This window comes from Rutidosis leptorrhynchoides, chromosome 10 (genome assembly GCF_046630445.1).
Source record: "Rutidosis leptorrhynchoides isolate AG116_Rl617_1_P2 chromosome 10, CSIRO_AGI_Rlap_v1, whole genome shotgun sequence".
In the NCBI taxonomy this organism is placed as follows: Eukaryota; Viridiplantae; Streptophyta; class Magnoliopsida; order Asterales; family Asteraceae; genus Rutidosis; species Rutidosis leptorrhynchoides.
Window position 1 is genome coordinate 41,811,514 of NC_092342.1, and position 17,826 is coordinate 41,829,339.

The window sequence follows — 17,826 nt, forward strand, 5'->3', positions numbered from 1 at the left end:
AGAAAATAAAGCAACAAATTAAAATTCCAATTCCAAAACAAGACACGGCATGTTGATTGCTTGGCCACTGCTCAAAAACAGTCATATATCAATCTGATCACAAGAATTTAATACTGAATAACGTACTACAACGCATTCATAGATCGTCTGGATTATTGAAATTAAGCAAAAAAGTCAAATAAAACTGTCTGCATCTTAATAGAAAGTTTAAGCAGATGCAGTCTTCTTTTGCTGGAAGATAACAGCATAGACTGGTACAGCAACACCAATGCTGAATGCAGCAAGAACACTAAGACTCATGGTCAATTTCTGGCTTTTCATCCTGTCCAAGTTGTACATGTGCTTTGAATGCAAATACGCCGGTTCATCATGACCATGTCCTCCCATTCTCTTTGCTCCAGTTGAATGAAACCCCCGTTGACCTGAAATTAACACTAGTTAGGCTCCATTTGTTTTATGTGCTGAATAACTGTCCGAATAATTGAAATTACCAAATTAACCTCTATGTGGGGTAATTATACAAGAAGTTACTAATAAGTTAAAAACAAACACTTCTTTATTACTCTCCATATTAAGTTTCATCCTATTAAACTCATTAAGTTCAAATCAAACACGGCCTTAGTAAGTTCCAAAGACGAGGACCATTACAAATGATTTGCAGCAACTAGAAGCAATAAAACCTATGTATTCTGATATATTTACAGGAGTATTCTAACAGAATAGGGGTGTGCGTAGGTTGATTTGGTTTTTGGCTAAAGCCAAAACCAAACCGAAAATTAAGTGTGTGGAGTTTCAAAACGGTTCGACAATTTGAAGCAACCAGAGTTCAATAAATGACTTATTTACGTACTTTAAACATTCCAAAAGCAAAAGGAAATGAATAAAAAACTTGAAGCTATGAATGAATAAAGTAAACGCTAGAATAGACAGATATTGGAGTAGGCTACCATTGATTAGATCAAGAGTAAAAAGTGGTATTTTATATACGTTTCGTGTATGCAAGAAATTGACTGAAACTTCAGATCTTGTGTACCTCTTCCAAAGTGCCATTTATAAACTCAATTATGCATTTACAAACACTTTGGTTCAGTCATTTCGATTGTTTTTTTCCAACAAAATCCATAACCAAACCATTAAATTTCCAGTTTTTAAAATCCGAAAACCTAAACCGTTTTTTAGTTCTGTTGATTTTAACGGGTCGTTATTTCGATCTTCGGTTCAGTTTCAAGTACACATGCTTGCCCTAGTGTATATAACAGCTCCCTTATCCAAATAACTTACAACAATTAAAAGCAATTAGGCCTCGCTAATCTGATATATTCAAAGTCCGTGATCATTACATAATTTTTTTGGTAAAACAGCTTTATTACAGCTAGATATATGTCATAATAGCACAAACTTATGGATATAAATCACATATATCTGTGTTGAAATCAGCTCTTTACATTTATTGTTCAGCTCGAAAAGCCTTTAGCATTGCACTCTTGATCTATACCTAACTCATTTTCTCTCAATACTAATCATCCATAGAACAGCTTCAAAAAAAGATTTTTCACCGATGGATTACATATTACATATTTACACAAAAAATAAATAAATAAATAAATAAATAAATAAAATCAATTTTAAACCTTTCTACAACCAACATGTCAACATCAACATGAATGGTACAAAATACAAGCTTAAAGCTTAACTTCATGAAGTATATGTATAAATATGACATTTTCATAAATAATTAAAAACGTTTAGCCAACAACTGAAGGTTGCTAATTCATCATCATCTGATAACGTTTTATCTACAAAAGAATGATATAGAAACAAATAATAATGGTAGGACAATATCAAATAAAAACTTAAATATTGATAACAAACTGTAAAAACTAATCGCTAAGCAGGGAAATTTAAATATAAATTCAATTTCATCAAAATTCTAAAGCTCGTATAAAAAAACCATAAAAATTCGTAATATTATTATTAGGTATATATAATATATATATATATATATATATATGTCATATAATCAGAATTATTCAGCCAGATCTATGAAAGAATACACTACTCATCGGATATATAGATCCAATATTACAATACGAGAACACAAGCATAATATTACATTATATATTAAATATATGTATAAAGCTCAAATAAATTAAACCTAGAACCAGATAAAATGAAATAAATAAATAATAGATTAGGTTAGGTTAAGAATTTTACCAGATTTGGTGGAAACAATCAACCTTGAAGTGAGCGATCTAACTCCGTTGTTCAACGCCATGAATTGAAACTGTGATGAAACAAGGGAAGGTGATTGTGATGGTGTTTGATGCAGGAAATGAAATGAAGAAAAAATAATAATAGAGTATATATTCAACAGCGAATTGAACGGTGCTCAGATCAATTGAACCGATCATCATATTAGGGGTAAAGAAATGGGCCGCAGCTCGGTGGGCTATGAAACATAACCAGCCTTTAAACCTGGCCCATTTTATGGAATTAGTTTAATTGGGACATTGGTCAAAATGCCCCAAAATTTAAAATTATTTAACAATTTGTCCTCGTATTTTGAATGTTGTAATAATGTCTCTTGACCACGCATCACGCACCATGCACGATACGTGTAACTTAGTGTGTAATGCGTGGTCCCCGAGAACCTAGGCAGACATACAAGTGCTATCGTGGTTATCTTGTAGACTGCTTAATCTTATAGCAGACCAAAGCGCACCGTGCGCACTGTGTTACGTGGGGTGCGTGGGTTGTTTCTATGTCTTTGTTCATTCATTTTGTTTGATGGTCGTGGTTGTTTATTTTTAGGATTATATGTCAACAGGTCCAACTTGATGATACACACGTATATGTTGCATGATCTTAAGACAACACATCAAGTTCAATCAACTACTTTAGTTTTAAGGGTAAATGATCTTGTTGAATGCATCTTTAAGATCTCGATGATCCACCATCTGTTTCAAAATCTTATCATCTGCATTGACCGCATTCACATGTTTCCTCGGTTCCCTAGCTACTCGATATATGACGAAATAAATGTTGGAGTGCGGAGCGAGTTAAACAAGAATTTGCGAAATGAAGAAAGAAAAAATTCTGTTTTGGTTTTTGCCTTGGAGACGCTGCGCGGCTCTCCCTAGCGCGATGCGGCTACAGTCTGACGAGGAAGTTTTCAAAAACGCGTTTTCTTGTTCTCAAAGCTATTTTCTTGTTGAGTTTTTGCCTATTTAAGCATCTTATTGTAACTCATACATGTATCCACGAAAATAATCAATAAAAGAACTCTCTTTGGTGGCTGAGGATTAAAGTAATCATTCGTGATTACATATAACCTCGTTAAATTCTCTTGTCTTTATCGTTTTTGCTAGTTTCTTCATATACATCAATTATTTTCGTTTATTGTAAGTGGGTTTGATAACCTAGGGTTATCAAGTCTTGTTAGGGCTCACGTGCTTTATTCCTAACAAGTGGTATCAGAGCTTCGGTTCGGTTTTACGGGAACAATGGCGGAAAAGAGTGATGTGAAGATTGATAAGTTTGATGGGAATGATTTTAGCTTTTGGAAGATACAAATTGAAGATGTGCTCTATCAAAAGAAGCTTTACCAACCGTTGAAGGGTGTTAAACTGGAAGAGATGACTCAAGGCGAGCGAGAGTTGTTGGATAGGCAAGCCCTAGGAGTTGTTCGAATTTCTCTGGCCAAGAACGTTGCTTACAACATCGTGGGTGAAACCACAACGGCGGGTGTACTTACGGCTTTATCTAACATGTATGAAAAGTCATCCGCTTTGAATAAAGTTTTCTTGATTCGGCAATTGGTGAATGCTAGGATGATGGAGGTTCCTCAGCGGCGGATCATGTTAATGAATTTTATTCGATTTTAACTCGTTTAAAGTCGGTGAATATTAAATTCGATGATGAGCTTGAGGCGTTGTTTCTGCTATCTTCATTGCCCGATAGTTGGGTCAGTACGGTTATGGCGGTTAGTGGTTCATCCGGAACTACTGAGTTAACTTTTCAAGGAATCCGGAATTTCATTCTTAGCGAAGGTATTCGTAGGAAAGATTCGAATGGAAGTTCGGGTTCGGTTCTAAGTGTTAGTCGGGGAAGAGCTAGGTTAAGAAGTCCGTCAAGGAGCAAGAACGTGGTGTGTTTGAATTGTCAACAAGTTGGTCACTATAAGTCAAAGTGCCCGAGTCTTAAGTCGGGTGGGAGCGTATCGACTATGGTGATCGAAGATGCGTTGATGTGCCAAAAAGAGGTTCTTGACGAATCTTGGGTTTTAGATTCAGGTGCCTCATATCATGTTACCCCATACATGAACGAGATGGTGAACTTCAAGGAATACTCCGATAAGGTTCGAGTTGCGAATGGGAGTACACTTGATATTGCTGGTATTGGTGATCTCGTAGTTGGACACTTGAATTATGCTTGAATCTTGAGGAATATGCGGTTCGTTCCAAAGCTCAAGAGTCGGTTGATTTCGGTTGGGCAATTGGATGACGATAATTGTCATGTCCTATTTGGAGATAAAAAATGGGTAGTGTTTAAAGGAGATTATGTGGTAGCTTGCGCGTTTAAAAGGGGAACCATGTATATGGTTGAAGTTCCTAAGGAGGAATGGCTAGGTAATTTTGTGGATGTCAAAAGTCCTAGCATGCTAATGCTTTTCGGAATTGTTGAGGGATCTTGTTTGAGTGGGAGCTCAAATGGAGTTGAAGTTAGTGAAAATTCGGGTCGAATTGGGTATACTAGAGCTTTCGGTACTTCGGGTAGATCTTCTCCAATGGCAAATTTGTTGTGGTCAACCGAGGAAGATGAACAAGAGGTTTTCTTAAGAGTCATGGTTGATGATACATCCGTTCAATGGGAGTTGGCTCGAGATGGAAAATCGGGTTTGTCAAAAGACGTGCGCATGTATGTGGTCGATGTTTGGTGAAAGCAAAGGCGGTTATGTGGAAGATCAAGGGTGTGATTACGTTCTCACACGGCTGCCTTGATGGTGTTATTCACATGTTTGATCTACCGGCGAGTTTATTCTTTGTTGAAAAGTTGAATCGGGTAGATGATATTGTGTACGGGTGGATCGCTTGGGCGATGGGGTTAATTGGGTCGGGTCGGACTCAAACGACCCGTTATCTTCAAAACTAAGGAGGTAAGTGTCATAGCCAAAGAGAGGTTCTTGTTTCCCAAGCTAGTTACAAAAGGATCGAATTATAGCTCAGCGGTATTTTTTGGTATCGAAAGACTTCACTTGCTCGAAGGTTATCGGGGGAAGTGTGGCGTGAATTGGGTGCAAATCTGGCGGTATCAAAAGGAGGTATAATTAGCGGGTCAAGTTGTTATTGTGGGATGATGATGTTGATGATGTTAGGTTAAGATGGATGTTGTTTAACGTCTCTTTGAGTGGGAGATTATTGGAGTGCGAAGTGAGTTAAACAAGGATTTTGAAACAACCCAACCCGTATTTAAACCGGCCCATATATTTTTTTTATATAATACATTAATATCGTTAACATTTAGGTCTCAATTATGTTTCCAAAAATATCTTTAATACAATAGTAAGTTTAATAAACTTTAAAACATTTATTACATAAGTTGAAACACAAACGGGCATACAACCCGAGACTCGTTTGACGTAACCAAAAGATACTAATAAGTTTTCCAACAAAAGACCGAGCATGGTGATTGGGAACGCTACCCAATCCTAATCAAAAGTCTAGAGCACAATCTTCTAAAGCAGCCCGCAAGCACTAGTCCTCATGCTTACCCAAGCCGTCACCTCGCGAACCTATAAAAATGTAAACAACGAGAGGGTAAGCTATGAAAGCTTAGTGAGTATAAATATACTATATACATACATATACATAAAATGAATACGTACAACCGAACACTTAAAGTACACACATACCGCAATCCAAGTATAACTAGCAAGCTACCACTGAGTTAAATCCGCAAGATTAGCTACAACATATAATAAATATATATACGCATATACAATAGATAACCAAGACACCAAGGTTAACCCCTTAACCTCATACATATGAAGGTTGGCCGAACTACCCGGACCTTAGTGAATTCGCACTACCCGAGATTCACTTCCTTCACCGCTTCAACAATCGAGGTTGGCCGAACTACTCGTACCCTAGTGAATTCGCGCTACCCGAGATTCACCACCTCATCACTAAGATGACCGAACTACCAGAGTCTTCATGAATCCACACTACCCGAGATTCATCTCCTCCACATCATCAACAACGACGGGGTTGGCCCGACATGCCAACGTGAATCCGTATACTCCAAAGATTCACTACCCCAAGGATGGTAACCCAAAACGAACAAGCGTACAACATGGACTCAAACTCCAAGAATCCATTTTCCCATCACATGTAGAGTGAATCCGAGCAAGGATCACCCTACCAACCCGCACCCATCCTATGCATACATATGCATATAATATATTTATACTCACCTTATCGTCTTTATGAATGCAACCGGAATAATCCACAATCGCCAATGGAATGTATCTATCCCATTAATCACATAACAAACAACACCATTAGGGTGGATTTACAATTCAACCCAAATTGACACTTAGTGCAATTTCGACCCAATTGCACTTTCAAGCATAAACCGCGTCCAAACTAACCAATAATCACCAACACAAGTGAGAATGGTCCTAATACACCAATCAAACCCAATCATAAGTGTTAAACACCAATCTTGCCCATTTTGACACCTAAACCCTAATTTTGACCCATTTCAAAATTAGTCAACCCAAATCGGTTCCAACACTTCTATAATCACTAACACTAGTGATTATACACCACTTACAAGCCTTAAACATGGTTAAATCATCAACCAACCTAAAACTCGCCAAGTATCAAAATAACAAGTTTTCATAAACCCTCTTTATCATCTAAATGGGTTTTACAACTAACAAGCTCAAAACCCTAATCTTGAATATCAAATCATAAAGATGAAATTCGGAGTTGAGACTTACCAATACCACCAAATTGACGCCGTTGACAAGTAGAACAACTTTAACACTTGAGGTTTGACCTGAAACACTCTTCTCCTTCTCCAAACGGAGCTTTCTCTCACTAAAATGAGTTTCTCACTCTAGGGTTTGATGAAGGAGGTGAAGTGTGTGAAAAATGAGATTGGGATAAGGTTTGGAACTGATCTCTAGCATATATCCCGGTTTCAAAGTGAAAATACACAAATACCCCCATTTTAACCCCAAAAACGAGCACAAAATAGTCTTTCAGTGTGCCAGTCGCGTTTCGCAACACCTCCAAACGCGACATGCCCAAATTGAACGCGATATGTTGATCTAGTGAGGGGATTCTTAAGACGTCACGTTTCAACAACAAATGTCGCGGTTCGCGACCCACCAGAACGCGATGAACCTCCTTCAAACGCGACAGATGACCTGATGGTACCCTTTTCCACTTTAAAAACACCATAAGTCAAATGTGGTTAATTTAAACGTGTCCTAAAGATTTAAACACCTACCTTAGACTCCATATGACGCCTCGAGCATCATGTTTAGAAAAATGGGGTGTTACAACTCTCCCCCACTTAATTTTGATCACGTCCTCGTGATCCTCGTCACTTAACCACCCCGGACCTACACCCGACGGTCTTCAACAATCGTTCCAATCCGACTTCCACCACATTACTCATTAACCCGAAGATTAATCCATTAACTACATACACCTTTGCACGCATTTCGAGCCGTACAATACACAACATCCGAAGTCTATAACGACCACTCAGAATATGCGGAATCGCCACGTATTCTTCCAACTCCTCTAGGCAATTCTTCTTGTGACATCCCGGAAATTTTTGACCAAATTTAAACTTTATCTTTAAATGATTTAATGTTTTCGACAAGATAAGCAAAGTCTGTAATGTTGAGTCACGAAAGTTTTGGAACTATATTCATGTAATCAATTATTCTTTGACTGTTCTCGAAGATTCACGAACAATATATATATATAACTTAATGTGCATATATATATATATATATATATATATATATATATATATATATATATATATATATATATATATATATATATATATATATATATATATATATATATATATATATGATTTCAAGTTATTTAGTAAACGATAGTAACATTTGATTATTGATTCGATTGATATTTAAATAAGTTAACTAAAACGTTTAAGATGAACCAGTAAAACACTAATTTGCTACAGTATTTTCGAATTTCTACATTACCCGAAAAGCTACAGTGTTTTCGAAAATCACTATTTGCTACAGTAACTTTGCTACAGCAAAACACTATTTCAAAATAAAAATGTATATATGTATATGTATATACTACGAGACGATGATTTATAGAAGCAAATAATCAAAACACTTAATTGATTAAAGCTACACTTCGAGTGACATAGTTTATCAATGATTAAGTTTAATTTTTGATAAAGGTACACGTCGCGTAACGAAAAGTGCTAGTTTTCTAAGCGTACAAAATTGCGTTCGAGAAACCGGAACCGGGACATAAGTCGAGTGACAATGTACGAGTCATCGGAACGAAAATTACAAGTCAACTATGCACGTGAATTTAATATAATATATAATTAATTATATAAATTAAATATATTATATATATTATATAATATTATGTCGACAAGCAAAATGTTAAACTAATATTAGCTGGATCAGAGGGCCATGCGATCGCATGGCCATGATGCCCAAAAACCATGCGATCGCATGGAGGGCTGGAACATGTCAGGTACTATAAAACGCGATCATTTTGCTCAACTCTTCATCCCTCTGTATCTCTCTCTCTATATTTATATTTAAATTATTATTATTATTATTATTATTAATTATATTATTATTATTATTATTAAGAGTATTAATATTATTATTAGTAGTATTATTATACATAAAATACTACGACGAAGTCATGAGCGAGTTATTTCAAACAAGCTTTTCGAGCGGGATAGAGCTAAGGAAACTATGGGTTATAACTATGAAGGTTATGGGTAATGTACATAGGTATTGTTCGCAAGTCAAACCTAGTGTTTATCATCTCCGTTGCGTCTACGTACTTTCCTGCAATATTGAATCATAATATTGATACGTAAGCATTCATATCTTATCTTTTATATATTAATAGTGTATCCATGTCTAGTGCTCGAGTATATATGTTTATGCATGCTAGTATGCTTTAATTTTGTCGTTAGATAGTTTATGATAAATCACGAAATTGATACACATGCAACGGATATAAAGTATATGATATGCATGTTTTTGGAAAGCTGGCGAAAAATTATTAACTTTTCATTTAGAAATCGCGTGATTTCGATGAACGAATTAAAAGAGATGGTCAACTAAATTATGTATGACGTTAATTGAAATTGTTTTTGAAACTATAAATTAATATTTAAATAACTTATCTATGAGATTGATAAATTGGATTTTTAGATATTACTAATCGAGTAAATGAATTTCTATATAAGACACGTCTCGTCTTGTTGAACAATTGTCAAAGTTGACTATCTTATCATGTTTTAAAGCTTTATAAACACTATAATTTGATTTTTCAACTATTGGAAAACTATATGAAAATTATATTCGATTGTCATGATAAGTCAAATAAAATATAACTCCTGAAATAAATAATATTTTGAGTTTGATAAACTATAAATTCGTTCAATTATCAAGACTTATACTATGTTAATAAACATGTATAGATTTAAAGATTATATTGGGTCAGGTTGACTTTCGAGATGACTTTTGTTAACTTTTACATGTCGGTCTCGAGCATTAGGATTGTGATACACTATGACCAGACCTAGCTTGATAGACATTTATTGACCAACATATGTTCTCTAGGTTGAGATCTACGGTTATTTGGTATTCCGAGTTTCGGTCACATTTCGGTGAACGACTTTATGTGCTACTAAGGTGAGTTTCATTTGCTCCCTTTTTAAATGCTTTTGCATTATATATTTTTGGGCTGAGAATACATGCACTTTATTTTAAAAACAATGGATACAAGTACATACTAAATTCTACACTGACTTTGAACCGAAAATCCCTTAGCTTTGGTAACTAGTAACTGCCAGTTATAAGAATTGGTGGGCGCGAGTAGTAGTATATGGATCCATAGGGCTTGATATCCCCGTCCGAGCTAGAGCGCTAGCCTTTGAACGGACGTATGCTATTTGAGAAGCGTACACGTTGGTTTGCGTGTATTATTAAGATGATTATACAAAGGGTACAAATTATATATACGTTAAGTTTAGTTACCAGGGTGCTCAATTTCGTAGAATATTTTGATAAACGTTTCTGGATGAAACAACTGAAATCTTGTGATCCACCTTTATATACAGATTATACGATACATTAAAACTATGAACTCACCAACCTTTGTGTTGACACTTGTTAGCATGTTTATTCTCAGGTTCCTTAGAAGTCTTCCGCTGTTTGCTTATATGTTAGACAAGCTTTGTGCATGGAGTCATACATGCTTTATTCAAGAAAACGTTGCATTCACAAAACCATCATCATGTATCTATTTTGACTGCATTGTCAACAAAAGTATTATTGTAAACTATTATTTACGGTGATTGTCTATATGTAGAAATCATCAAATGTCGAAAACCTTAGATTTAAATATTCATTATGGTATACCTTTTCCAAAGAATGCAATGTTTATAAAACGTATCATATAGAGGTCAAATACCTCGCAATGAAATCGATGAATGACGTATTCGTCCATATGGATTTGGAGTGATCGTCACACTTCTCAAAGAGTCACATTTAACAACTAAATCGTCACCCGCGATTTATTAAAATCCACAAATTCGAGCACTAAAACTTGCTCAATCCCTCCCATCAGGAAAACTCAACCAATCTCGTACTGAGATATCAACTCCTAGCGTACCCATACCAAGTACATCGCTAGTAACAACCACATACCAAAATAAGGTCAACCATCTAACCGATGAAGACCGAATAAAAGCGAATCCTTACGGATAACACTTACCACTTAACATCCCTTGTAGTGCGCAACACGGCTAATACGCAACTACCGCAAACACGTGAGAAAAATACGACTATTGCATCATAATTCACGCCAAAATGGCCGAAACATCCCGAGCCTAAACACATATGGAGGATGGTCGAAACAACCCGAACCTTAGTGAATTCGCAACAACCCGAAATTCACCAACCCAATCCATATTTCCCACAACGAAATGACCACACAACCCGAGTCATTGTGAATACGCGCAAATCGATATCCACTACCTCCACCACATAGTATAACGGAGGATGGCCGTGCAAACAGAGCCTTAGTGAATCCGAACCACCCGACATTCACTACCTCAAACTATGAGTCCGACCAACAGGAAAAATTGTACTACCCGAAATATTATGAATACGAACAACCCAATATTCACTTCCCAAATCACAATGCAAAGAATGGTACTCTCATTCCCTACCGGTACTCGCATTTCGCGATAACGTTATACCATGTCGATATAACACTACTCCCAACACAAATATCCATTAGTGTACTTAACACCGCGTAACACTAATCCCAAGGTGAAGTTAGCAGATCGAATCAATGGCCATAACCCACCAATCACACACGCTCTTTTGGGCCTCAATCAACGAGTAGTGTGGCATCACGCACTGCACACACCATAGTGAATCCTGACGGATTACACTAACCATTCACCACAAACAAAAGTATATACGCATACTTAAAATCATTCCACACCGCCTGGAATTTCCGCACACGAATCATACGCACACGCGAACATCGCTATCACAATCGAGCCAAGAACCACCTATATTATACATAGGCACAACAATAATTCTCTAGAAGAGAATCCGATACGCACATCCCTTAACCGAGGGATCTTACCTTACTCGTCAAACACGTCCATTTATCTCCCAAAGAGATTTCACCACATTACAACCTCGGTGGTAATTTAAATCCAAAATCATAAGTACAATTTATTCCAGACCGTACTTTTACCACAATTGACCAACGTAGGTCTCAACGCTAGCCTCGAATCTATACGAGCATCGTCCAATATCAACACACTAGAACATCTTCGTGCGAGAGTACAAACTCTCCCACTTAGAACTCCGTTCCGTAACCACATCATCGAGATAAAAGTATCCCGCGAAACCATTATCCACTCATTGTTGAATTAGTCAACCGCCGAGCCCGTCTCCGTCTCACCGAGACTCATACAACCAACATGCTAAAGAAAAACAAGATCCATCCGTCCTGTATTCCATAATATGCACTTGCTCTACCCTTGAGCACACGAAGGATTTCAGACTATCCTTCGCTACTTCAACCGAATTACTTACCACCCGTACAAGTATCACTGATGTGTAAAATCTAGTATATAATTTATCTCTGGAAAAATGCCGGTTTAAAGATTACTACACACTAACGGGCAGTGTACCCGATCGTGCAATAGTATAAAATTGGTAATTCCAAGTATCGTTTCAAGGACAGTTTAACGTGAGAACTAAGATTGCAACTAATAAAAATAAAATAAATTAGTCTATGAAAATCGAAAGTACGAGATAATTTTTTTTGTGGCTATTTAACGATTAGCCAAATCAAGGATAGATTAAAAGTAAAAGACAATATTTTTTTTTGTGTTTTTAAGTTTATAAAAAGTAAATGCAGACTCAACGAAAAGTAAAGATATTTGAATTCAATAGATAAAAGAATGTTCGCCTAGATCTCCTATTCACAGTGTCGGATGATTTGTTATTAAGCACTAGTTCAATTTATCAATACATGCAATTACAGAGTCGGTTTACCCAGAGTTCTCTTTTAGCAAACACGTCAAACTAGGATTTATTGGCTTAGGGTTCCCTTTCACCAAAGACCTCTTTCATTTGTGACTTAGTAATTAACTAATTATAAGATTAAGATTCAATTGGTTACGCGTTCGCTCCACACAATTCACCCCTATTTTGTTCAATCTATGTTACCCGGTTTACCCCCTTGGTCCAGTAAGCACCCAATTGGTTAAGACAAAGCACTTGAACACTAATGCACTAAATTGAAACAGGGTTTCCTTTGTTCAAACAAGTACACTAATCAACCTAGTAACAATAATCAACACCCACAAGAATAGTTCTTAATCAAAACTCATAATTATCATGCATTAATCAAATTAAACATTAAAATATCATCCAAACACATACGAATATTCAATCTAGACAAACATTAAAGTGCTTAGCCAACAATCATAGCTAAAGCCAAAATCACAAATAAATAATTAAGAGTATTCATTATGATGATAAGAATTAAACCTTGTGAAAATTGTGTTCTTGAATGATGAACGGATCGAGACGCGTTTCCAGAATGATTGATGTGTTAAAATGATCTTGGGATTCCCCAAAAATCACCCTTTTTCATCAAAAAGCTGCTGAAATTCGTCTGGATGCAATAATGAATAATTAGGGTAAAAATTCGGCCTTTAAATAGTAAATTTCTGAAACCGACAGAAGGTGGAGCGGCGCTCCATATCACTGAAAATTGATTTCTGGTTTTCTGAAAACTCTCGAACTGGATTTGCTGCCTACTAGAGCGGCGCTCCATGTTTCTGAGCGGCGCTCCAGGCCCTTTTTGCTGATTCCGGATTGTAAAACTCAGTAAAACCACCCAAACTCGAATCGGACCAATCACTTTCACTCGTTTACATAGAAATTCACTAAAACTATCAAATAACTTCAAATTTCATCTCCTTGGTCTTAGAACTCGAACTTTCACAACACTTATCGAAATAACACCAAATCGTATCCAAAAGGACCAAAATGTGCCCGATATCGCTAAGGAAAATGTGTATAAAATATGCGATATCAAACCACCCCACACTAGAGTTTTGCTTGTCCTCAAGTAATAGAACTCGAAATTAATCTTCTACCATGAATTAACATCTTCAAAAGTATATGTAGAACCAAACAAACAACCAACAAACCATCATCTAGCATGGGCACGATTTAGAGTAATCACCAACCATACCTCCCACTTGCATTCCCCCAAAATTAACTTCCCAATCCTCAAGCAATATGAACAAAGTAGCTAAATAAAGTCTTGAATAGCGTACCAAATAAAATGAGGCAAAGAATCTCGAACCATAATGTAAGTCTTCAGAGGAACCGGGAATCAAGTGGGAGCCAAACACCAAAGATATGACAATTGAACGCCTGTACCAAAAAGAACGCACGGGCTACCCCGCAATTGGTCAAGTCAATGCCTCCCACAGTACCTAACATCGTGCGATGTCGGTAAGAAAATAATGTGCTTATGAGGATACACATTACGTCCAGATATCATTGATAATCATGAGGTAATCATCTAATCCGTTAAGTCAATCATAAAGATTGAAGTTCATCAGGCTTAAAAGCTGATATCTTACCTTTCTGGAGGTTATCCAACTGAGAATCTGATCAATCACAGAATTGTGTATCATGGTGTGCTTCCCATTTGACGAGACAGATCTCCCTTATCGAGATAAGTCTGACTACCAGTTTTCCTATTTGTCGTTGAGGCCTAGTAGATTTCCAGTCAATTTTAGCAATGGCTTTTCAAGATTTTTCGTCACCCTACAACTGGTCTGGACTACGACTTCTGAAATAAATCAGCAAGTGTGTCGATTTGGAGACTTTACTCCTCGGGTTATATAAAGTGGTCGGGTGCAACACTGTCCTTGTTAGGAGAAACAATGAGGATCGCTATTAGAGCTGGTTTAAGCCGTGTCGTCGGCTTAATCATAGAGGGGGTTCTCACAGTGTTACCTGTGATGAAGCATTGGCTCTTACTCCTCACGGTCCGAATATGGTTGGCTTTGCCGAGAGGCATGGCTGTAAAATCAGTGTCTGAGGTACGCTCAGTGGTCACCAGGCGGTTAGCTGGGAAGGCACTGAGTGGGATGCGTCCCCAACTTTCAGTATTTAAACCATCAAAGCATTATCATACCCATCTACCTTCAAAACAAGCCTAAAAATAAATGCCATGGCCAAGGCTCGAACTCAAGACCTCTCAGTTATACATCAACACCCACAACCATCACTCTAATTAATCATTTCTGTATTAAATGAAGGATTCAAATTATTTTAATCTATCTGCGACTTCCACATCAAAAAGGCCCCAATAGATCATCTTCATATGACCCAACAATTAATAAATCTCGGCCCAATACTTTAAATGGCATTACTTCGGCCCAACTAGGGAATCAAATGATTTTTCTGTGCTTTATCAGTCACTAACAAATTCCCAATTAAGAAAGAAAAGAAACAACACAAAATCTTAAGTGGGGTTTGTCAATTTTTGGAGAGTGTCGGCCATTAATTGGAAGCTAATTCCACTTATAACCATTTTTAACGATATTTCACATTCTTCAAATGATAATCATCATTACTCGTGGGGTATTGATGTTAGAGCTAAGGGGTATAAAATACTATTAAATTTTACAAGGAAATACTATTAAATACGATACAATGTTACACAAGATATTTATTTATTTATTGAATGGATATACTTAAACCTTGCTACAACACTTATAGGCAGTGTACCTAATCGTACAGTAGTGTAGTTTTTAGTAAGTCCGGTTCGTTCCACAGAGAATCTTTTAATCAAAGCTTAACGCTATATTAGTTTAATTTATAAAAATACGAATATATATATAAGTAATATTATTATTTTAAAGGGGGTTTTTTTTTATCATTTAATGACCGGTTTGTCAATTTTAAAACTTTAGTCGCAGTTAAAACCAAATGTAAAATATTAAATAAATAAAAGACTTAATTTAAAGTGTAAAGTAAATAACGATAATGAAATTGCGATAAATAAAAGTGCGATAAAATAAACTTGCGATAATTAAAAAGTACGATAATTAGAAGTGCAATTAAATATAAAATAAAGGAAATTAAATATGAAATAAAAGAATTATGCTTATTTAAACTTTTCGTAATCATGATGTTTGACGTGTTGATTTTAGTTTTATGCCCATGGGTTAATTGTCCTTTGTCCTGGATTATTTAATATGTCCGTCTGGTTTTTATCCATAACAGTCCATCAGTCATAAATATAAAGTGCGAGTGTCCTCGTCAAATTATCCTTATACCCGAAGTTTAAATATTCCAACTAATTGGGGACTTAAACTGTAACAAGATTTTTATACTTTGTTTAATAATTATACCAGGATGTTGACTGAGTGTAACCAAGGTTTTAATACTTTGTTATCAATTATGCCAAGTGTCCTTGTACATAATTTCACCCCTGTTTTAATATTTCTAGTGGCTATTAATCCATTCCCGTGTCCGGTTAAATGAACGATTATTCGTACATATAAATACCCCGCCCATCGTGTCCGATCGAGTGTATATGGTTATTTATAGGGACGTCCAATTGTAAATCTTTATATTAACATTAACAAACTATCATTTAGTTAAACAAATATAAAGCCCATTAATAGCCCATAGTCTAATTTCCACAAGTGTCGTTCTTTTGTCCAAACCCCAATTATGGTACAAAGCCCAATTACCCAATTTTAATATTTTTAGCCCAACATCATGATTACTTCGGATTAAATAAGCATAATAATAACTTAGCTACGAGACATTAAATTAAAAAGGTTGAACATAACTTACAATGATTAAAAATAGCGTAGCGTTACACGGACAGAATTTTGACTTACACCCTTACAACATTCGCTAACATACCCTTATTATTAGAATTAAAATTAAAATTAAAATTAAAATTAAAATATAAATATATACTACGTATATAGATAGAGAGATTGATATATCTTGAAAAATGGTGGACCAAAGCTCGATTTTTATAGGCCTGTGATCTGGAAAAAGGGCTCATGCGATCGCATGGATTTATGCTTTCCAGGCCATGCGATCGCATGGCCAGCTGGGGAGAGCCACTTTTGGTTGTTTTCTTCTGCCGACGTTTATTTAAATATAATATAATATATATATTAATTTTAAGAATTAATTATATATTATATTATATTCATATGCATAGTTGACTTGTAATTTTTAGTCCGTTGCGTCGAGCGTTGAGAGTTGACTCTGGTCCCGGTTCCGTATTTTTGAACGTCCTTGCGTACAATTTAATATCTTGTACTTTTCGTTTTGAATCTTGTACTCTTGTAATTTTGAGACGTTTCTTATCAATAATTGGAACCTCATTGATTGTATTTTGTACTTTTGAGCTTTTTGGTCGTTTGCGTCTTCAATTCGTCGAATCTGTCTTTTGTCTTCACCTTTTATTATTTAAACGAATATCACTTGTAAATTGGACAATTGCAACTAAAAGCTTGTCTTTCTTGAGGAATAATGCTATGAAATATATGTTCGTTTTTAGCATTATCAAATATTCCCACACTTGAGCATTGCTTGTCCTCAAGCAATATAGTCTTGAAATACTAGAATCACTTCTTTATTCTTCACACTTTGTACATCAGTGATTTCTTTACGGCGGTATAAACAATGGTAGTAACGATATGGTTTACAGTCCCACATGACTATAAAATTTAGATCCATTAAGGAAATTGGATCTTTATGAAAACATTTGATCTTTTGAAAATTAAATCTAGTTTTTACCCTAGATAAGTTTTCTGGAATAGCCCTTCACCAGTGTTTGCAAAATATTTTTTGTGGGCTTGGTGGGTTTCAGATTTGAAAATTTTAGCTCAAAACTTGTGGTTTTGTGTCACCCACTTGCTAACCTTGTATTAGGAAAGCAACACATCTAGTATACTTGCTCCGTATATTACCTTTCG

General features: G+C 35.9%; 1 protein-coding gene across 1 annotated transcript; it reads right to left on the minus strand.

Annotated features, from left to right (window-relative positions):
- Positions 1-2,362, minus strand: LOC139873386 (uncharacterized). Its single transcript, XM_071861320.1, has 2 exons — positions 2,215-2,362; positions 1-422 (listed from the first exon to the last, which is right to left on the minus strand). Exons 1-2 carry the CDS (start codon positions 2,273-2,275, stop codon positions 208-210), a joined length of 276 nt encoding a protein of 91 aa, XP_071717421.1. The 5' UTR covers positions 2,276-2,362; the 3' UTR covers positions 1-207.
- Positions 2,363-17,826: the final 15,464 nt, after the last annotated feature.

Bases quoted from the DNA above. Each gene is read 5' to 3' on its own strand.
- LOC139873386 (XM_071861320.1), bottom strand. From the start codon at position 2,275: ATGGCGTTGAACAACGGAGTTAGATCGCTCACTTCAAGGTTGATTGTT. The intron at 423-2,214 runs GTAAAATTCTTA...TGTTAATTTCAG, and splicing joins GATTGTTTCCACCAAATCTG to GTCAACGGGGGTTTCATTCA.